This window comes from Canis lupus, chromosome 28 (assembly GCF_003254725.2).
Source record: "Canis lupus dingo isolate Sandy chromosome 28, ASM325472v2, whole genome shotgun sequence".
NCBI lineage: Eukaryota > Metazoa > Chordata > Mammalia > Carnivora > Canidae > Canis > Canis lupus.
The window spans coordinates 21,792,238-21,816,486 of NC_064270.1; the positions used below are offsets into that span (position 1 = coordinate 21,792,238).

At 35.3% G+C, this 24,249-nt stretch overlaps 1 protein-coding gene across 2 annotated transcripts in view; it reads left to right on the top strand.

The window, feature by feature from the left end:
• The window catches only part of MXI1 (MAX interactor 1, dimerization protein), an 81,330-nt gene that overhangs the window by 38,216 nt on the left and 18,865 nt on the right, over nucleotides 1-24,249 (top strand). For both annotated transcript variants that reach the window (XM_025467168.3, XM_025467169.3), the window contains exon 3: nucleotides 3,955-3,984. In XM_025467168.3, the coding sequence (XP_025322953.1) occupies nucleotides 3,955-3,984 (30 nt within the window). The remainder of the gene's footprint in view (nucleotides 1-3,954; nucleotides 3,985-24,249) is intronic.

A 24,249-nucleotide genomic window follows, 5' to 3' on the forward strand; every position in this document is an offset into this window, starting at 1 on the left:
ATTCTTAGTTTCTTCTCTGTAGTTAAGATTCTGTTTTATGATTTGTCCCTCTCTCTCCCCCTGCTCCATATTCATCTGTTTTCTTAAATTCCACATTAGAGTGTAATTATGTGGTATCTGTTTTTTTCTGACTGACTTATTTCTCTTAGCATAACATTCTCTAGGTCCATTCACGTCTTTGCAAACGGCAAGATTTCAGTCTTTTTTTTTCTGAGTAATATTCCATATTCCACACACATGTATATATGTACATACATAACTTCTTTATCCATTCATCAGTTGATGGACGTTTGGGATCTTTCCACAATTCTGCTATTGTTGGTAATGCTACTATAAACATCAGGGTGCATGTACCCCTTTGGATCAGTATTTTTGTATTCTTTGGGTAAATAACCAGTAGTCCCAATTGCTGGATCATAGGATAGTTCTATTTTTAACTTTTTGAGGAACATCCATATTGCTTTCCAGAGTGGCTGTACCAGTTTGCATTCCCACCAACAGTGCAAAAGAATTCCCTTTTCTCTGTATCCTTGCCAAGGTCTGTTGTTTCATGCGCTGTTAATTTTAGCTATTCTGAGTGGTGTGAGGTGATATATCCCATTATAGTTTTGATTTGTATTTCCCTAATGATGAGTGATGTTGAGCATCTTTTCATGTGTCTGTTAGCCATCTGTATGTCTTCTTTGGAAAAATGTTTTTCATGTCTTCTGCTTGTTTTTTAACTGGATTATTTGTATTTTTGGTATTGAGTTTTATATGTTCTTTATATATTTTGGATACTAACCCACTATCAGATATGTCATTTGCAAATATCTTCTCCTATTCCAAAGTTCACCTTTAGTTTTGCAGATTATTTCCTTTGCTGTGCAGAAGCTTTTTATTTTGATGAAGTCCCAATAGTTTATTTTTGTTTTTGTTTCCCTTGCTTCCCTTCTCTTTTGTTTCCTTTCCATTCCCTTGTAAGAAGTTGTTAAGGCTGATGCCAAAGAGGTTCTGTTTGTGTTCTAGGATTTTGATGGTTTCCCATCTCACACTTAGGTCTTTCATCCATTTTGAATTTATTTTTGTGCATGGTCTAAGAAAGTTCTTTTGCCTCTTCCTGTTGAGTTTTCTCAACACTATTTGTTGTAAGGTCTTTTTTCCATTGAATATTCTTTCCTGCTTTGTCAAAAAGTAGTTGACCATATAGTTGTGGGACAGCTCTGCTTCTGCTTCTTTACTTGTGCTCCTTTCCACTTGGTTATGCCCTCTCCCTACCAGGTCCAGCTTCTACTAGTAGCAAATAGTCATCATTTAAGATCCATACCAAATGCTACCTTTTTCTAAAGTTTACCCTGCTAGCCACATTGGGAAGTAAATTCTGCCTACCTAAAACCACCACAAGAATCAAAGTATTTGTTGACTTGAGATTATAGGCAAAAAAGCCATCTAAATGTAAGTACTACTGATGCATTTTTTAAAAATTGGAAGAACATGGCAGTATGGTAAACATGAGTACATACATGATCATTTTTGCTTCTTAGTATTTGGAAATGTTAAGCGTTATTGGTGGTATAACTAGATAGGACATGCATTTCTTTGGTGAAAAAGTTCATATTCTTGGTTATTTTATATTTTTTTTAGAAGATAAGTAAAAGTCTGAGAGAGGTGGGAAGAACCTGCTGTTTTAATTTTGTTCACAGCAGTGGGTCAGATTATGTTCTTTTGGTGCTAGCTTTGATAATAGGCTTAATACAATATTGGAATTCAACAATTGGTTATCTTTAGATATATATATTCCTTTGCATTTATAGCCATATGTGGGATTTCCAAACTGTTTAAAACAGGTTAAAAAAAAAAACAGGTTAAGTTTATGGTAAATAGTCCTACTTCTCTCTAAATAGATTATTTCCATTTATTACTTTAGTATTCCATTGCTTTTGCTTTATTTGGTTTAAGTTTTTTTCTCAGATAAAAGCAATTAAACCAAAACTTACTATGAGGGAGTGGGAAATTCCATCATTGATAACCCCTTCAAATTTTGAGCATTTTTGTTTTAAATCTCAAGATTTGTATTTTTCCTCTTTTGACTTACTGATTTACTTTGACAAATAAAAAAGAACTTAAAACTTTTTATAAATACTTATATAGTGATAGAAATTTAGTTATAATTTATTTATAGGGTTTTGAACTCTTGAGTCTCTGTTAAACTAAAAGTTCTGTTTTTATGAGTTCTTCCATCTGAATTGTACATATCCTTGCTCTTAATTTGGCTGAGCTCTTGAAGCATCTTAAGATTTTTTTTGCCTCTTTTGAGAGAGAAATCCTTTTTATTAATAAGATAATCTCTTGAAAATGAATATCAGTCTTTTTCATCCTGTGTTACTTGGACCTTATGAAACCGTTAAGAAAGGAAAAAGTGGACAGGATGCAGTAACACAAACCTTTTGGATTTTGAACTAAGACGGTACAATTTCTACAAATTATGAGACTGACAAAAATACTTCTATTATTGAAGTTTAGAAATGTAATTGTTAAATATCCATTGGAATAGTAAATCAGATTAAAGTAATCAGTAATGTGATATTCTGAAAACATTTGACATTAACCAGAATATATTAAATAATTGAAGTTTTAGTTCTGGAGACAGGAACTTAAATTCTCTTTTATAAAATTCCTGTTACTGTTCATGCTAAATTATTATAAAAGTAATACATGTTCATTTAAGAGGACTAGTATAACATAATTCTAATAATAGCTAACTTTAGAGTTTGTTATATCTTGCTGTTCAGAGTAAACTTATTTATTCCTCATAACAATCACATGAGGCACGTATTGTCACTTTTCCTCTTTCATAGATGAGGAAACAGCACAGAGAAATGAAGGCACTTTTGAACTAGGCAATACACTATTTGAACCTAGCAGTCTAGCCTTAAGAGCCTGTGTGTCCTTAACTTCTCTCCACCAAGGTAGTTGAGAATTGGGGTTTTGGGAGCTCTTGGGTGGCTCAGTCTGTTAAGCATCTGCCTTTGGCTAGGGTCATGATCCTGGGATCCTGGGATGCAGTGCCACACCAGGGTCCTGGGATTGAGCCCCATGTCAGGCTCCCTGCTCAGCGGGGAGTCTGCTTCTCCCTCTACCCTTGCTCATGCTCTTTCTCTCTGTCTCTCAAATTAATAAATAAAATCCTAAAAAAAAAAAAAAAACCCAAGAGTTGTTTGGGGGATAAAATGAAATAATATATGTTAACTGTTTAGCATACTGTTTAGCAGACTTTATGTTCAGTAGATGATAAGTATTCTTTTTTTTTTTTTTTGATGATAAGTATTCTTATAACAAATACTGATGAACAAAACAGAAAAAAGTCACAAAAAGAAAATATGTTAGCATTTTTAGGTATATCTTCCCAGTCTTTTAAACAGTCTTTCTTGATTTTATTAATATATCTCCTTATATTATTTTCTTCTTTGTATAATTTTTTTGTTTGTTTATATTTTACACAAAGAGCAAGAAGGCTTGAATTTGTATCACTTAGCAGTAAAGCAAGCCTGTTTCAGCTTGTGTGCTAGCCAAAACTTTTTTTTTCTCCTTATGCTTAGGAGTTACTAAGTGGAGAGAGAAGAGGACATAGGAAGTACGTTTTTCTTTTTAAACAAAAATGAGATGATGTTTGAATTAAAAATCTACAGATCAATAAAATGTAGGATACTAGAAGTAGGCAAGAGAATATGTGCTCATATTAATTTTGTTAAAAAAACAGTGAAACACCAGTGTCAGAATAATTAGTTAACTGGATATACCATATCTGAATGAATGGTTCTAATGAATGTGGACTATTTCTTCTTGATGAGTGAGATTATAGAAGTCTGATTATATATTGCACTGTTAAAGAAATTCACTGGGTGTGATATAACTAATCTCCCTTTCCATAGCCTTAGCAACAAATGTCTAATGGTCTTTTTTGTTTTTCTTTAGGTCTACACACAATGAGCTGGAAAAGAATCGGTGAGTCAGTGATGAATGCAGCTTTGCAAACTTAATGTTTTTCCTGTGAAAATAATGTAATAGTACAAAGGTAGTTATAATTTTATTTTTTAAATGTATAGGATAATTCTGATATATATTCAATCCAAAAAATGACTTTTTCAATATAAGTTTATACTGTCTAAACTGGAGGACATCAATAAATTTTTAAGCTCATTTGATTTTTGAGTTTGTGGTATAGTTGCCTTTCTTTATGTTTCTGAAAACAGGTTGTGATAGCCTCATAACTTACATATGCTCAAGCTATAGGTAGACAGAATAAGCGTTTCTATAGTGTAGCTAATATTAACACAAATTGTAGGTCATTGAATTTCTCTCTTTGCAGTTTGTTCATTCATTTGTTCATTTATTCATGCACTCAACAAATCTTTATCAAGCGTGAAGTGTGTGCCAGGCAGGCATATGCTTTAGATAGGAAATGCAAGAATGTGTGAGATAGTTTTTGCCCTTAAGGAACTTAGTTTCCTGGGGGAGACAGACAGGTAATTAAAATACTGTGTAGTGCGGTAAATATGGTAACAGAGAAGCAGAAGGTGCTGAAAGATCACTTTGGAGAGTCATCTGATTTTCTTTTGAGGGAGTCTTGGAAGGCTCTCCAGAAGACAGTGAATAAGTGAGTACTGTGTATTAAGGAAACTGCAAAAGTTTCAATATGAGTGCTGTACAAAAGATTGCAGCACAAGGCAAGCCAGGCCAGATATTGACAACTATGCTTAAGAGTTTGGGCTTCTAAGAGCAATAGGAAGCAATGGAATGGTTTTAAGATGGGTTGTCATGTGATCAGATTTGTGCTTTGGAAAATCACTCTGGCCATAGTGTGAAGAATTAGTTGATTGGGAGAAGGAAGCTCTTTTGGAAGCTATTGGAAGCTTCCAACATAAGGGATGATGGTAGCCATTGCAGATAGAAGTATACAGAATAAAGAAACTATTAGGGAGTAGAATCAGTAGGAATTGGTAGTTAGTTGACTGTGGAAGGTTAAGTTTTAGATAGTATTACCATTTACCAAGAAAAGGAATGCAGGAAGAGGACAAGTTTGGGAGACAAGATGAGGATTTATATGAGTAAAATATTCTCTTTTTGATAAAGAGATTAGATTAATAAACAACAAACTGGAATAATCTGCATCATTTTTTACAAGATTTCTATGACCTTCAACTTTTTGTCTTACCTTTTTTTGTGTGTGTGTCCTACCTTTTTTTAAATAGAAGGGTCTTTACAAATTGACTAAACCTAAACTACCTCATTGTAGATGAATTTAAATGTCAAATCCTCTTGAACAGGCTTAGCATAGTCCTCCAGGCTGACTTGGTGGCTTTTACCACCTTGTTTGCACAATCTTCTGTTCATATCTCTTATTATAAAACTTAGGTAGTATAATTGTCTGTTCATATGTCTCTTTCTGCTGAATGACTATGACTGCCTCAAAGGCAGGGATTCTGTTTTGTTCAGTTTTGTAACCTTAGTACCTAGCATTTGATGCATTTGTAGTAGATGATGGCTTTAATATTGAGTGAAGCCAATATTAAAACTGTAGCAAAGTTCAGTGGTCTAGTGAAAAACTGCTTTGTGGCAAAGCAGTTTGGCAAATCTTTCATTTTAAAGACTCTCCTTGAACTTCTGGTATATTAAAGGAAGTATCTGGCTAGTTTAAAAATGGCAAAAACACCAAGAAATGACAGCTCTGAGAATTCTAAAATTAAAACCTTATATTGTGCTTTAAATTAGACCATAGAGGGATCCCTGGGTGGCACAGCGGTTTGGCGCCTGCCTTTGGCCCAGGGCGCGATCCTGGGGACCCGGGATCGAATCCCACATCAGGCTCCCGGTGCATGGAGCCTGCTTCTCCCTCTGCCTGTGTCTCTGCCTCTCTCTCTCTCTCTCTCTGTGACTATCATAAATAAATAAAAATTAAAAAAAATAAAAATAAAAATAAATAAATTAGACCATAGAGTGTATTTGGGGTCCCACATTTTAAATACTGATAAACATGTGGCTTTCATAATTCTTTCACTCACCTGAATGTAGTCTTTGGGAGTCTTTGTGAGACCCTAATTGGAAACCTACCAGAAGCCTTTAACACTGAAGAAACTATTTTTTAAAAAAATATTTATTTATTAATGAGGGACAAAGAGAGAGAGAGAGAGAGAGTCAGAGACACAACACAGGCAGAGGGAGAAGCAGGCTCATGCAGGGAACCCAACGCGGGACCCCGTCCCAGGTCTCCAGGATCACACCCTGGGCTGAAGGCGGCACTAAACTGCTGAGCCACCTGGGCTGCCCTGAAGAAATTCTTCAGTAAACTATTGGGGTTGGAGCTTTTTAAATCTTTGAGTAAATGTTGTTTAATGCATTCCGCGAATCAATTCTGACTTGTTGATAACTTTATCACTCATATTATTACTTTGATATGTCTTGAAGTTGTTTAATGTAGTATCTGTCTGTGGGACTGTTATAGCATGTGTGGCTTTTGATTGCCTGGACATTATGTGAACTCCAGTGTCTCCAGTGAAGATGTTTTGTTCCCATTTTATTTACTTAGGTCTAAGGCTCTGGCTGATTTCCTACCCTACTCCTCTTGACATGATTCCCTCATCTTCTGTCTTCTTCCTTCCTCTTTTTCCTTCTCCCTTCCTCTCTTCCTTGAGGCTTAACTGAAAGGTAATATAAAATTAACCTTTCTAAGATGCATTTGTTTTTAAAAGGGGTAGTTATCAATATAAATAAATCTCAGATTTAGAGGAATGTGTCAGAGGATGAATGCCAAAGAAAGAGTCCAATTTAATAACCTGCAGTCCACTTCTGAAAAGTTAGAGGCTTGTGATCTAGCAAAAAACCGAAAATAATGGTAAACACAACATGAGTTAAAGGGAAGGAGGTATTTTAGCCAAATTGCAAGAAGGCAGCACAGGAGTATTTTTAAAATTTAAATCTATATTGTTATAACATTTTTAAGCGACACCTGTCCTATTTAATGGTTCTTCCCTCCCCACCTGCCCAAGGCACCATTTTTATTTGCTATATTAAAGAAAAAAACTTAACCTAGCTTTGCCATCCTTTAAAATAAATAGAATTTTGGCTTTGCCTTTCATTTGCTTTTGAGTGTGAATTTACATGAGGAAAGTAATTCACTGTCAAAAGGGTAATTTAATTTTGTCTTTATTCTTAGAAGATATTCCTGAAGTAATTCATATTCTTGAGATCTTGCCACTTTACATATGATACATTTATGTCAGGAGTTGTTTTTTTTTTTAACTTGGTTTAAAATCTTGCATATAAAACTGTTCTGAGTTAGTGTATTTTACTGGGGCAAAGCAATGAGAATTAATGTAGATGATTTTAAATTGTTAGTGAATAACAGAAATTCCAGATTAAGGCTATCTTAAAGCCTGACGATTGTTGAAGCTCTTGATCTGGCCTCGAGGAGACAGTAGCCAGCAAATGTTGAGGTTTATATTACCAGATGTCAGAGGAAGGCCTAATGGTGGAAATATGGAGTCTAGCAGGCCCAATGTAGTTTGTTCTGGCTTACAGTTACTTCACTATGCAGATAGAGCATTAGGGAGCTTGGGGTATTTTCAGGACTAATAAAGGAACTCCAGTTTTCTTAGATAAGTCCTGGGGGCTTATTTTTGCCTAAAACGTTGATGGTTACACTGAGCTTAGTCTGGATGGTTCAGAGCATTTGTTACTTGTATATTCACCTTGTCCCCCTAGACCCATCATAGCTTGTAACTGGCTCTGGAGGTGGAAGTAAAATGGGAGCAGAGTACCTTTAGATGTTCTGCATTCCTTAGGAATCTATATGTATCATCTCATGGTAAAATTAATGAGTCTTTGAGATTTAAGAATTAAAAATTTCATGTTATCCACTGGCTTATCAGTTGTATCCTTACCAGAGAAAAAAACCATGCAGTGTAGATTTTGGATCACTTCATTGCTTTTTCATTTTCTTAAGTGAAATTACTGATGATGTTTTTGAAAGAGTCAACAACTTTAACAGGACTTTAATGATCAAGAACCTTAGTGCTGACGGCAGGAGAGGCCATTCAACCCTAATAGCTGTCATTCCTTTGAAACAAAAGGCTTACCCTTATTGCAATTTTGGCAAAGCTAGAAGGGCCAAATGAGGATACTGGCAGAGAAGAAGTGCTTAAGTATTTGGGATAAAAGAGAAGCAGTTCCAATGAATGGTAATAGGTGTCCTCCATATAGACACTTTCTCATATTTCTGAGGGAAAGATAAAAATGACCTTTATGTAGTACTTACTATATTCCCCCACTATGCAAGACTATTATGTAATCCTATAAGGTAGGAAGGCAAAACTGTAGGCCAGTGTGTTATTGAAAACTAGCCATTTTGACCATCATAACAACTTGAAACAAGATAATGAGAACACAAAAATAGTCCTAACCATGATTCTATCTGGTCATAAATATGATAGCTGTATTTAATATCAGTCTTTCTCTTCAGTAATGATTAATAAATATTGTGTTTGGTATTGTGGTAAATAAAATGATGTATAAGATACTGACTCTATCCTATCCTTAAAGTTAAGGTCGTTATAGTTTGGTAATTAATGGGTTTCATCTTTTAGTACCAGGATCTAGTTTAGTTATCAGTGAATGTCTAGAAAGATGTACTAAAAGTGTTTTTTTCCTCTTGAAAGTTGAAACCTACTAATAGTGTATGCAGTCATTTTAGTGAATCATTTTAAAAAAGAAAAGACTAGAAAATATGAAAGTACATTGCTTGAAGTAAAGTTAAATGTAGAATTATGAAACTTGTATATACTGGGTTATGATATAAAATACTGTGGTCATAATCAAAAAGCCACTGCTCTGAATAGTGAAGGAGAATGAATGTATGCTGAGACATGAATAAGAGATAGAATTTGAATCTACGGAAAAAATAAGGGAAGAGGTCAGTGTAATTAGAGCCATAGAGGGTGACATCATAAGCTGTGTTCAGGAAAGAGTGAGTAGACCATATTGAGTGGAAGAGCAGAGTCTATCAAATAACAGTGGGAAATGAGGCCAGAAAGATGTTTTGGAATTAAATTGTGCAATTTTTTTTTTAAAGATTTTATTTTTTAAATTTTTATTTATTTATTTATTTATTTATTTATTTTTAATTTTTTTTTTTAATTTTTATTTACTTATGATAGTCAGAGAGAGAGAGAGAGGCAGAGACACAGGCAGAGGGAGAAGCAGGCTCCATGCACCGGGAGCCCGACGTGGGATTCGATCCCGGGTCTTCAGGATCACGCCCTGGGCCAAAGGCAGGCGCCAAACCACTGCGCCACCCAGGGATCCCAAATTGTGCAATGTTATTAAATGTTACGGCATTTGGATTTTCTTTTGTTGGTAGTAGAGATCATCAAAGCATTTATTAAAAAAAAAAAGTATGGTCTAGGTGAGACTGATGTTAGATGCTTTTGAAGTAGCTCATGTAGTAGTAGAATATAAAATCAGCACTCACATGATGGACTTGGGAACAGAAAGGAAGAGAGAAGACTAAGAAACACCATAAAAAATAATATTATTTTCAGTTAACTGCTACCATTTAGTTTTCCTCCCATTTCATTCTTCACACAGCAGCAGCAAGAGTGATCCTCTTAAAGGACATACCGGATCATGTCATTTCTACTTATAGTCCCCCACAGCTTCCCAGTTAGGTAAAATCTACGGCCTACAAATCTGCCACTTGTCTCCTATGATCCAGCTGACTGACACTGCTTGCTTGCTTTTCCTCAGACACACCATGTTAATTTGCATCTTAAGGCTTTTGCACTTCTTCCTTCTGCTTGGAAAACTCTTGCTCTGCTAGCTCGCATCATTAGTTGTCCGGTCATCTACCTAGAGAACACTAATTGCTCCCCATTCACTCTCTATCCCATTGCCTTTTCTGTCACCTTAACACTTATCTCTGTCTGAATTATTTATGTTTGAGTTATTGGACTTCTTTCATAGAATATAAGTTTCAGGAAGGCAGGGATTTTATTTACCCGTCACACATAGCAGTCATTCAGTAAATATTTATTGAGTGAAAAAAATGATTATATGTGCTATTGAGTATATCCATAAACAATGATGTATGTACTTGAATTATAATAGCTTAAGAGAAAAATGACAATTATAGAAAATACTTGAGAGTTCAACAGACATGTTGTTATAAAATAATTTCATAGGATGTATATGGAAAACTTAATGAATCCTTAAAATATAAATGCATTATATGAAAAAACTTGATAATTGAAAACATCTTAAAAGGTTTTTATTGTGAGGCACTTTGTTTTGATTATAAGAAGAGAATCAATAACTAATTGATTCTTTGAGTTCATTAGGATATTATATAGTACATTAAGACAAAGACAGGTAGTTTTTTTAAAGAGGGATAGTTTACCTGATAGAGTTCATGTTCCACTTCTAAGATCTTTATGTCTTTCTCATTCTATGACTTGAAAATGGGAAGCATTTTTACAAGGTTAAGATTTATATATACTTGGAGACTGAAATATAAATAATTTCAAATTTTTGTGTTAGAATTTTTGATGTATTAGTTGTTTATTCCAATGGCTTGCACATGATAAAGAATACAATATATTTTTTCTAGACTATCTACATATCTTTTTTTTTTTTAATTTTTATTTATTTATGATAGTCACAGAGAGAGAGAGAGAGAGAGGCAGAGACATAGGCAGAGGGAGAAGCAGGCTCCATGCACCGGGACCCTGATGTGGGATTCGATCCCAGGTCTCCAGGATCGCGCCCTGGGCCAAAGGCAGGCGCCAAACCGCTGCGCCATCCAGGGATCCCCTATCTACATATCTAATCCCCATTTGACATGGACATCTTGACAGAGTGATTGTTTTGATCTACCTTATTCTAGAACAAAACAATACTAAATCTTGGCAGTGGTTTCTTAGTATATTACCTGATTATTTAGGATTCCTTGACAGGAAGAGCATATAATATAACTGGTTTTAGCTGCATATTTTGGGTGCTTGTATGACATTTGTTTAAAAAGAACATGTACTTTTATATATAGTGTGTACATTTTAGAAAAAATGTGTATCTGTTAGGGAAAAAATTATAAGATTGGTTTGGCAGAACTTTCACTGAAACTTTTAAGTCAACTAATAGTACCTAAAGAATATTTGCTGGGGCAACCCCGGTGGCTCAGCGGTTTAGCGCCGCCTACAGCCCAGTTCGTGATCCTGGAGTCCCGGGATCGAGTCCCACATCAGGCTCCCTGCATGGAGCCTGCTTCTCCCTCTGCCTGTGTCTCTGCTTCTCTCTCTCTCTTCTCTGTGTATTCTCATGAATAAATAAATAAATAAATAAATAAATAAATAAATAAATAAATAAAAAAAATCTTAAAAAAAAAAGAATATTTGCTTGCATTAAAGACAAGTTACAAGGTTAGGGAAACTAAATTTTTATTGTAGGTTTAAAATACATGACTGCATCTGGATCAGGAGTCCACATTTGGGATTGGGTTCAGTAATTTTGGGATGTTTAGTCAAAAACTCTTCTTAGCCTTGGTTTATTACTTACATATAAATCTCAGTATGAAAAGACCTTATAGTAAATGTCAATATGAAAATGCCTTATAGTAACTTCCTTAGCTTGGTAAAGGGCATTTATGAAAAACCGACAATTAACATTGTACATAATGGTGACAGACTAAATGCCCTCCCCTAAAATCAGGAATAAGACAAGGATGTCTGCCTTTATGGCTTCTACTCAACATTGTTCTGGAGGTTCTAGCCAGGACAGTTAGGCAAGACAAAGAAATAAAAGCCATCAAGATTGGAAAGCAAGTAATAAAACCATTTTATACATCATAGTCATATGTATTGAAAATTTTTAGGAATCCACATATACAAAAAAAACACTATTAGAGCTCATAACTAAATGTAGCAAAGTTGTAGGGTTCAGGATTGACACAAAAAACAATTGTGTTTCTGTATACCAATTTGAAAATGAATTTATGAAAACAATTCCGTTTTTTTAAAGATTTTATTTATTTATTCATGAGAGACACGGAGAGAGAGGCAGAGACACAGGCAGAGGGAGAAGCAGGCTCCATGCAGGGAGCCGGATGTGGGACTCGATCCTGGGGCTCCAGGATCACGCCCTGGGCCGAAAGCAGACGCTAGACGGCTGAGCCACCCAGGGATTCCCCAACAATTCCATTTATAATGACATCCAAAAGAGTAAAACACCTAGGAGTAAATTTAACCAAGGAGGCAAAAAATTTATATACTGAAAACTACTACTTAATATTGTTAAAGTGGCAGTTGACCTATCTATATCGACCTGTAGATTCAGTGCAAGCCCTGTCAAAATCCCAGCTTCCTTTTTTAACTGGAATTGACAACTGATTTTAAAGTTCACATGGAAGTGCAAGGTACGCAGAATAATCAGAACAATCTTGAAAAGAACAAAATTGGAGGACTCCTATTTCTTAATTTCAAAACTTAGCACCACGCTTCATAATCAAGATAGTGAAGTATTGGCCAAAGAATAGACTTATAGATCACTAGAATGAAGTCCAGAGGTAATCAGTCACATTTGTGGTGTACCAAAGACAATTTTTTTTTTTTGACAAGGATGCCAAGACAGTTTGGTGTCTTTTCAGCAAATGGTAGCTGATATAACTGGATATCTACATGTAAAATAACGAAGTTGGATATATACCTCACATCATATGTAAAATTTAACTTTAATGAATCGTAGACCTGAAATTTTTTAATAAAGATTTTATTTATTTATTCATGAGAGACACACAAAGAGAGGCAGAGACACAGGTAGAGAGAAGAAGCAGGCTCTGTGCAGGGAACCCAGCGTGGGACTCGATCCGGGGTCTCCAGGATCACGCCCTGGGCTGAAGGCGGCGCTAAACTGCTGAGCCACCCGGCCTGCCCCATAGACCTGAATTTAAGAGCTAAAACTATAGAGGTCTTAGAAAATGAGAGTAAAATCTTTGTGACTCTGTGCTAGGTAATGGTTTCTTACATGACACCAAAGGTACAAGCGACAAAAAAAATTAGATATGTTGAACTTTATCAAAATTAAAAACATATGTGCTTCAAAGGATACCATCAAGAAAGTGAAGACAAATCACAGAATGAGAAAATATTTGTAACGCATATATCCAGTAAGAGACCTGTATCCAGAATATAGAAAGTACTCTTACAACTAAACAATAAAAAGACAACTCAATATAAAAACAGGCAAAATATTTGAGTACCTATTTCTCCAAAGACGTGAAAAGATGTTCAACATTAGTGGTCATTAGGGAAATGAAAATCCAGACTAAGTGGTACCACTTCGCATTCACTAATGGCTAACTTAAAAAAGCTCACCAACTTTGTGGTGGTCCATTCATCATATCAGTAACCATTGATTAGTAGAAAGGTCTGAAAAAGTTGACTGACCTCATAGTTTGGCACTTAAAAGTAGTGATGTCATTATCATCTGATGGCACTACACAAATGACTCAACAGTTTATAATTACTTAAGACATATAATTAACCATAGATAAGTTCCCAATATATTATATGGTGCTACTACTTAATATGGTCTGAGCTTGATAATAAGTCAGGTTTGAGCTCTGTCACATATAAGAAGGGTATATTAAAAGGTCTTTAAGAACCTCTAATTAATAATGAAATCCAACAAAATTAAGACCATATATTGAAATTATATGAGTTTCATTTGAGGTGTAATAAAATATAACCTGACTGTATTTGGGGGACCTTAAACAACAAATTTTAAAAGTGTAGTTGTGTAGGGAAGGAGAAATCGCACTGTCCAGAGACCAGGAAATAGCTACTGATCTAGTTTTCTGATTAGGCAAATAAAATGATGGCTACTTTCCTTTTTAGTCTAAAGATGGAAAACAGACACCCTTATTTTTAATTTATGTAAAAGTCCTGAAGAAGATAATTTTATTCTTTATACTTTTTTAGGTAGTAGGAGTCCAGTTACAGTACAGAGTTTTGTTTTGTTTTGGAGTGTAGAAATTTCTTTTATAGTTCTGAGCTATTGAGACTAACTATAGAGCACTAGAAAAGTAGCTATGCATTGGAAAGTAAGAGCTACTTACTTAATAGAGTTTTTCTGTTTATGAAGCTGTAGAACCAGATAAATGTAGATGCTAACTTTTTCAAACTGTATGCAGAGTACTACCATATTTGTCGTGGAGACATATAATAGATGCATTTATTATTGAATGCAAGAAAATGAATATTTTAATTATATTTTTATAGGGATAGGAATGCTGAAAACTACAGACAAACTAAAAATAGCTGTCAGAGTACAGAGATGGGCACCTGTTAGAATTAAATGTTACATGAGATAGAGATGAAGTAATTGGTGGGTTTTGGAGATAAAATTTATGGTTAATAAAGGAAGTGTAGCCAAGATAAAATTACACATCTAAAATGCAGCCTATGCAATGAAGTCATTGCATTATTATCTAGATAGATTCACATTTTCTATATTGACCTTTGTCAGAAATAGCTCATTAAGGTTAAGCTTTCTACTCCCTGACCTAGGCTACAAGGTGATAGAGGCTGATTCAGGCAAGGATTACATGCTAGAAACCAAGTGTTTTCAGAACTTAAGCTGTGCAGTTCCTAACGTTGATATCACTTAAATTAATAACATAGGAAGAGATGAGATCATTAGGTCTTAAAAATAACCCGGAAATACTATAATTTGAAACTCTGAAATTTAATGTCTAGAAATAAATAATTGTTAGACTTTCAGTAATTGACATGGTGAATATTATTTACCGTAGTGAAGGTATAGTACATTTTTATTCAAGTGATTGCAGATTATCTCTGTTTAACTGTTATCTTGTTTAAGAAAACACTTCCTCTCAAACTATGAATTTGTAATTTTGAAAAAGGGATAGTTTAATTAATAGACTTTCTTGATACATTTTAGATGATATAGTATACAAAAATTTATTTTATATGCACCTTGAGGAATATGTTTGGTCCACAAAAACTGGCTATGCCTTTTATACTGATGCTCATTATAATTATATAATTATAATATTATACTGCTGTATAGCAGTGGAAGTCTACTCTACTTTAAGGCAGTATGCTCTTTTGCTAAATTCCTTTGCTACATGTAATCAGTACAGTATAAATACTCTGATAAATATTGGTTTAATAATAATAACTGTAATTCAAGTACTTTTTCTTAAGGCAGCATCTTCTTCTTTTAAAGAAATTTCCATTTTGATGAAAATTTTGGTAATTAAAGCATGCCAAGAGGTACATCAGTAAGAAAGCTGTTTATTACATGAGAGAGTTCTTTAGTATTTTGCATTTTTTATCTTCTAAAAATTCAGGTTCATTTGACATATTTTAGGTGTTGCAGAGAAGAGAGTAATTATTTTGTACTTATATTTTTCTGTATATTCTAGTGAATAATGCCAATTGCAAGTCCCATGGATGTTACTAGTGGAAAAACCACAGGTCTAAAGAAGAATTCAGTAATGAGAATAGAATTTTCTAATATGGTTACTTGTTAACCAGTTCTTGAAGGACAGATTTGCTTAGAAAATAATTAACAGCCCTGGGATAATCACATGACATGTTGCTTATACTCATATCTTCTAACTCAAGAAAAGTTGAAACTTAATGAACTCATAAGTACATGACTTCCTTGTTTTGTTGTTATTCAGGGAAGGCTATTAGATATTAGAGAAAGGTGGATTTTAATACCAAACATAGCTTAAGAGCTAAGTTGTTGAAAAGGATACCTGGAATCTAACACAGATAACTTCTTTGTGGATTTGTAATCGATGTGAAAATTGTACTAGAGGCAGAAGATAATAATTTTCCTTTCATCTGTACTACTGGTGGACTGTAGATATTATATAAATTATTTGATTTCTTTGGGTCTTGCTTTCCTTGGCAGTAAAAGGGAGAGACTTGGGTGATTTCCGAATTCCCTTCTTATATGAAAACTTATAGAATTCTCTTAGTTTTAAGCTCAGCAATCATAGGCATATTAGAAACTTTATTATTCTGTTGTCTGCAAAGCATTTTCCTGATATAAATATATATATATGTAAGTATGCATGCAAACCCTCCCCCAACACACACACACAATGAAAGAACAGCTGGAAAAATGAGCTTAGAACCTCATCTCATTCAAACTTTGAGATTTTGTAAAATATCTAAAGATTATTATAATATATGGTGCCATACCTACAATGATAAAAGCCTATTTTTAAGCACTTATTATTAATGATAAACAGCAAACAGTAATATAAAACTAGAATTTACTCTGGGAAGCAGATGTATCTGTGTGTATATAAATAATATAAATACATTCTTCAAAACTGTATGTACACACGCGCACGTGCACACACACAGACAGATATGAGCCCTGAAAATTTTTAACGAATTTATTTATTTATTTATTTATTTATTTATTTACTTACTTACTTACTTACTTACTTACTTATTTATTTGATAGAAAGAAAACACAGGCGCGAGTGCATGCACACAAATGGGCAGTGTCAGGGAGAGGGAGAAGCAGACTCCTCACTAAGCAGAGAGCCCAATATGGGGCTCCATTCCAGGATCCCGGGATTATGACTTGAGCCAAGGCAGATGCTTAACCAACTGAGCTACCCAGGCACCCCTGAATTCTGATATTTAATACTACTGAATATTTAGGACCTTGTTCCTGTTGGAAAAATACTTACCACTGACATCTAAGGAAATGTAAACAGTTAATCTGTAAACATGATTGTGCTAAATCTTGGTCACATTTTTTTTTTTTTTTTTAATTCTCTGACTAGTTTATGTCTGCTCAGGCTCCAGAAATCCTGTTTTGCGATTATAGCTGTAACTTATTGCTGTATCAGATCAGTCATTTTAATAGGCCTCTGTGATCACTAAATGAGGTATGCCATACCAGGAAGAAAAAGCACATCCTGTCACATAGAACTTTAAGGAAAGATGGCTTAGCTTACTTTTTTAAATATTTTTAAGATTTTATTTATTTATTCATGAGACACACACACAGAAGGCAGAGACCTAGGCAGAGGGAGAAGCAGGCTCACTCCAGGGAGCCCAGTGTGGGACTTGATCCCGGGACTCCGGCATCATGCCCTGAGCCACTCAGGTATCCCCTTAGGTAACTTATTTAAAACATTTTGTCTTTGGGATTCCTGAGTGACTCAGTTGGTTAAGCATCTGCCTTTGGCTCAGGTCCTGATCCCAGGGTCCTGGGATGGAGTCCTACATCAGTCTCCCTGCTCAGTGGAGTCTGCTTCTCTCTCTCTCTCCCTCTGTCCCTCCCCCTGCTGGTATGCATGCTCTCTCTCTCTCAAATAAAAAACTCTTAAAAAAAAATATTTTGTCTATAAACAATCTGTAGAGAAAGTAGCTGTAGGTCAATATATTGCGATCTTTCTTACTTACCATTTGAAGAATCTCAAAGTAGCTTTTCAGTAATGTCCTCACTGCTTTGATAGTCTGCCAAGCCTGCATTTTGGGACACCTTAACTGTCCATCCACCCCCTCGCCCCCTCAAGTTTAGAGCTGCTAAGGGTTGCCGGAAATCAGAGTTGTGCTAAGTTCACTAGAAATTTATGCTGTCTTTAACTGTAACCTCCTTATGGATCAGCCATTCTGAGTTTTTGTTGTCTCCTTTATAGCATTTATCACAGTGACTATTCAACCTTTTTTTTTTTTAATCCCCCCAGCAGAGGGTGAGGTAAAAGCCTGAATTAGGGGTCATTAAAATCACATTTGACGGATGCCTGAGTGGCTAGCGGTTGGGTTGAGCGCCTGCCTTCGGCCCAGGGTATGATCCTGGAGTCCCGGAATCGAGTCCCACATTAGGCTCCCTGCATGGAGCCTCCTCCTCCCTCTGCCTGTGTCTCTGCCTCTCTCTCTCTCTGTGTCTCTCATGAATAAATAAATAAAATCTTTTAAAAAATCACATTCTAGTTTATGGAAGGGTGTCAGTTTCTCTAGAATTAAGTGTAGAACTAAATGATTCTTAAGATCTCTTCCAGTCCAAAAAAATTCTGAGATTAAGTGCCCAATCCCACTTTTTACTCTCAGATCTAGTTTTTGAACCAAGAGTTAGGACCCATATCTCCTAACTCCTAGAGACATTTCCAGAATATTATTGTGACTCCCATTTGCTCCTTTGCTGAGACTCTGGACACCTGATCCAAACTTCATCTCTGTGTTTTACCTATATTCTTTTGGCTCAAATTCCTTGACTCTCCCCACCCCTACTTCCCTTTTGGACATCTAATGCACAGAGATGCGTGAATAACTAAAAGTTTTTATAATAATCAAAAATAAGTAACTTGAATTTCTATCAATAGGGGAATGGCTAAATAGATGATAATATATTCCTAACTTGCAGCAGGTAAGAAGAATGATACAGACCTGTCTGTGTGTATATGGAGAGATTTCCAGGTATATTAAGTAAAAAAAGCAAATTGAAAAATAGTACTTCCAGTGTGATCTCATTAATGTTAAAGTAACACAGTCCTATATGTAAATACATTGGGAAATTTCTGGGAAGATACATATGAACCTGATACACTTGTTACCTCTGGGAAAGAATTGAGGAGAGACTGTAGTGTTGATCTGATTGTTAGAGTTTTTGTAGTAAAAGTATATTGTGAATTGAAAGATTATTAATATATTAATACATATAGGCATATTAATATATTTCCATAGATCATAAAGCTGGAAGGGGCCTTTGAAAATCATCTGGTCTTGTATCCTTATTTTATGGATAAGGAAACCTGAGTTCATCTCTACCAAGTTGATTAATTGACAAAGTCAAGATGAGATCCTAGATTTTCTTTTTTTTTTTTTTTTTTTAATTTTTATTTATTTATGATAGTCACAGAGAGAGAGAGAGAGAGAGGCAGAGACATAGGCAGAGGGAGAAGCAGGCTCCATGCACCGGGAGCCTGATGTGGGATTCGATCCTGGGTCTCCAGGATCGCGCCCTGGGCCAAAGGCAGGCGCCAAACCACTGCGCCACCCAGGGATCCCGATCCTAGATTTTCTGATTCCCAAATTAGAACTTTTTCCACGCTGCCCTCTAAGTACAGCTAAAATAAACAGTTTTCATTAATGTCTTTCCTGATTATCCAAAGTAATATTTTCTCAGGAATTGATAAATTCCTGCCTGTTCACTGTTTGCATCACTTATATGAATTTTAACCTATAGTACTTTATACTATAATGGCTTCCCGTCTGTGAGGGGAGGAATTTTAACTTGCTCTTTTTCTGTATCTGACACAGCGTCTTGTGTATTAACAGGTGCTCAGTGAATTAATAATTAATATTTTTGTTTGATTTTTGTGGCAGGCTATGCACCTTGTGTCAGATTAAGAGAAAAAAGTTAAATGCCAAACCAAATAAACAGCTGTGTGGGGTTTTTGTTTTTGTTTTTTTGCTGTTTTGTTTTGCGAATGCTGCCACTTCAAGATAGAAAGTATTTTAGGAAGGCACATAGTGAGATATTTGCTACCCTGCAAATATCTTCCCTTTCCAAGGAAAATAGTTTGTTCTCCACTAATGCTTCAGAGAGAACAGTTTGTCCCCATAGGATATTCTAGGTAATATGACCCACTTAGGAAATATGCGGTGATTGTGCTTCATAATGGGACCTCTGCTAAAGTTGTTGTAGCATGGGAAAATGCCTCTTAAGTGTGATGGTTTTACAGACGAAAGCACATTTTTCTCTGTATTTGAATTGATACAGCAGACCAAGAAACTCAATTGTGACTTAAAGTTTTACTATAAATAGCATAGAAGCTGTGGCAGATCTTTTTTTGTTGTGAAAACATTTCCTCAAAATGTTTGGAGTTTATATGAGTGTCTTGCCCTTGATGTGTCGTTACCCTGTTCTGTCCAAATAGCTCTATAACTTGATATTAGCATTTTACTAAATTTCAGCTTGCTTTTTGAGATACAGAGTCTTCTTTTGATTTTTATCTGCAGTATGTTAATTCTGTTTTGCTTTTGGTTTTTTGGTAACTTGGTTTACTCTGATAGCTATTCAATTTGAATCATTAAAATCCTGCAGAATTTTTAAAACAGATTCTTTCATCAAATTCCCATTATCAGGTAGAGCATTGTGCTTGGGCAGAGCCTTAGGGAGAGTTACTCTTTTTTGGAAGGCTGACATCTCTCTTAGTTTAGAATTAATAGCTTTAGGAAAACATCATGGAATACTGGCAATTTCCATAAATACTCTTAGCCAAAGAGATTGTTATTGAAATGGCCAGTTGGTGCTCATAGGTTTTCATCTAGAGTCATTTTTATTGAATTGCAGAATTTAAAAATCTGTGTGTGCCTGTAGCTTTATTTTAAAAAGTAGTTATGGGCAGCCCAGGTGGCTCAGCGGTTTGGCGCCTGCCTTCGGCCCAGGGCGTGATCCTGGAGACCCAGGATCGAGTCCCATGTCGGGCTCCCTGCATGGAGCCTGCTTCTTACTCTGCCTGTGTCTCTGCGTTTCTCTCTCGGTGTCTCTCATGAATAAATAAATAAAATCTTTTTAAGAAATAATAAAATAAATAAAAAAGCAGTTATGAGTTTGGCTCATTTGAAAGCTCTGAATTAATTAAAATAGAGATAAGAATTTATTAAATAGGAAGTGATCTGTAACTAGTATATTTCAAACATGGTATATTGAAACTTGTTCTTGCTTTGTTGAGCATTTTATTAGAAATTTTAAAAATAATTATGTTTAGCACATTTTGATCCTCTATGCTTGGAAGGAATGATTTTAGTGCTTAGTTTTTCACTGTTCTTGAGATCACAGAATTTTTTAACTTTCATACAGATAAAGATTTGATTATTTGTTTACTCATGATAAAGTTAATAGGCCTTTGACTGTCATTTTCTAAATTTTTAATTGGTCTTAGAATTTGCTATAAGAAAATTCATTTTAAAATTATAGTCAACAGTGCTTAATTTAGTAATATTTGAATAGAATAGGAAAAAATGGATTTTTATTTTTTAATTCAAGTATAATTAACATACAGTTTTATATTCATTTCAGGTGTGCAATATAATGATTCAACGATTCTATACATTACTCATGCTCATCATGCCAAGTGTACTCTTAACCCTTCACCTATTTCATGCTCCTTCCTCCCTCCCACAACCACCAGTTTCTTCTGTATATTGAAACATCTGTTTTGAAAAAATGAATTTTTAAACATTAGCTTGAGGGCATTTTCTGGTTAGTCCTGTAATTTAAAAATAATTTTTTTCAGATGGTAGTTCTTTATGGAGAAACATTTTTGGAAATGATATAAAAGAACTGTATTCTACTTCTGTGATTTCTTAGTTTAGGCATAGCAAAGCTGGAGCTCAAACATATGTTTGAAATTGGCAGCTTTAATTTACAAAATGGCCCTACTTTCTTGGCAAATGAACATTAATTAGAGATTTTTCAACTTTTTTTTTTTTAAAGATTTTATTTATTTATTCATGAGAGACACAGAGAGAGAGAGGTAGAGACACAGGCAGAGGGAGAAGCAGGCACCATGCAGGGAGCCTGATGTGGGACTCTATTCCAGGACTCCAGGATCACGCCCTGGGCTGAAGGCAGGTGCTCAACCACTGAGCCACCCAGGGATCCCTCCTAACAACCATTAACCCCAAGATTATGTTTTCTAATTTAAAATCTTTGGTGGGGGGATCCCTGGGTGGCTCAGTGGTTTAGCGCCTGCCTTTGGCCCAGGGCATGATCCTGGAGTCCCGGGATCGAGTCCCGCGTCAGGCTCCTGGCATGGAGCCTGCTTCTCCCTCTGCCTGTGTCTCTGCCTCTCTCTCTGTCTCTCAGGAATAAATAAAATAATTAATAAATAAATAAATAAATAAATAAATAAATGGCAGCAAATTCGTTTAAAAAAATCTGTGGTGGAAATGGGAGTTCATTTGAAGTCACTTGATTTCTGGCACTGACAAAAGACTTCTGAAGATAATTACAAACAATTGACAAGCACTTACTAGGTATTGACTGTGTGCTAGGTACTAGAGATAGGATAAAAGGAGAAGTCCTAGACTCTGCTTTTGAGGATTTATAGGGTAGGTAGAGGACAACATATATTATTATAAGGCCCCTATAAGAAATATATAATTAGGGAATCCCTGGGTGGTTCAGCGGTTTAGCCCCTGCCTTTGGCCCAGGGAGTGATCCTGGAGTCCCGGGATTGAGTCCCACGTCGGGCTCCCTGCATGGAGCCTGCTTCTCCCTCTGCCTGTGTCTCTGCTCTCTCTCTCTCTCTCTGTGTGTGTGTGTGTGTTTGTCTCTCCTGAATAAATAAATAAAATCTTTTTTTTTTTTTAAAAGAAATATATAATTGTTAAGTTGTGTATGTCCCAGATGGAAGTTGAGTTAAACTCAAAGCAGCAGGTTATCATAGGCCATAGCTAGCATAAACAACTTAGTTATGAGTGGTGATTATTCTTGTGACTTGTATGCTTCTCTCTAGGAGTTTGCCAAAATTGGATTTATCACATTTTCAATATGTTTGAAAAGACTTTCAGGAGAAATTCTTCATTTGAAGCTTTTGCTCTTTTAATCATTAAAATATAGTTTGTCACTTATTCTGAAATGAAATTGAACTTCCAGGGCAGCCCTGGTGGCTCAGCGGTTTAGTGCTGCCTGCAGCCTGGGATGTGATCCTGGAGACCTGGGATCGAGTCCCACGGGCTCCCTGCATGGAGCCTGCTTCTCCCTCTGCCTGTGTCTCTGCCTCTTTCTCTCTCCGTGTCTCTCATGAATAAATAAATAAAATCTTAAAAAAAAAAAGAAATTGAACTTCCAGCTATTAAGCATGGATAAGATAGATATGGGCATGGGACTGTATTTAAAGATTGTGATAAAGTCTTCTTAATCTATAGTTGCTTTCCTGGTATGTCTCTAATGGCAGCTAAAATTCAATATTGTTTTTCAAGTGGCTATTTTTCCTATGAAAGGGTGCCTACTATGGTTCTCTCTCTTTTGTAGTGGTGATGTTGGTGAATATACCCAAGTGTCTTGTGAAAAAAGCTTTAACTGGGATAGGTCCATCTCCTATAACTTTGGGTAAATGAGGAAAACCTGAAAGCCCATTTCTTTGGCTCTCCATAATCTCTTATACATCGTTTTGTTTTGGAGTACTGTTGAAGATGTTCATTTTATTCTAGTAAGCTCTATATGATAGTCTTAGTAACTTTTGTGACCATGTTTTTCCCCTTGTTACTTCTATTTCTTCTGAGTGCTGCTCAATTTATCCTTTAATGGAGAACCCCAAATAAGATGTTTTTGTGGGAGATACTGTGCTTTTGTAAGCTTTTCTGTAGAACATCAACCTTAAATTACTGACTTTTAAAAATTTCAACATACAGCCTATCTCTTAAGTTTGCCTAAAAACTGATATAGGAGGTTGACATGGGATTTTATGCCATTACAAAAAGTCTGTTTTTTATAGTATGCTTTATTTTCTAATACTTTTATCCCAAAGTAATTAAAGCAATGTGAACTCCTTAAACTAATCTAAAAGTAAATGAAAAAAATCTAGGTTTTCTAATTTGGATGCAATAGCTATATTAGAATAAAGGAGAAATCTAGAAATTAAGAAGGAGTAAACCAAGAGTATTTTCACCAAAATCATAATAACTAGAATTAATAAAGTCCCTTGAAGCTTAAAAGAGGGATCTCTGGATTTAAAAAGAAAATGGACAATTCTGCTTTACACACTGAGATTCTTTTTTTTTTTTTTTAAGATTTTTTATTTATTTATTCATAGAGACAGAGAGAGAGAGAGGCAGAGACACAGGCAGAGGGAGAAGCAGGCACCATACAGAGAGCCTGATGCGGGACTCGATCCCCGGTCTCCAGGATCACGCCCTGAGCTGCAGGCGGCGCTAAACCACTGTGCCACCGGGGCTGCCCCTACACACTGAAATTCTTATAGGCATTTATTACCCTAATAAAAAATGTAAATAAAATCAAACCACCTTAGATCAGTTATTTAATAAAACGTTGCTATTGGGTTTTAGTAAGATGACAGGAGTATGTTTCTAATATATATAATTATATAAACTATATATGTTTCTGATATAACATATATATATATTATATATATATTATTTATTTTCATGGAGGATAATCATCATAGTTTTCCTGAGCCATCTGTTGATATCACTG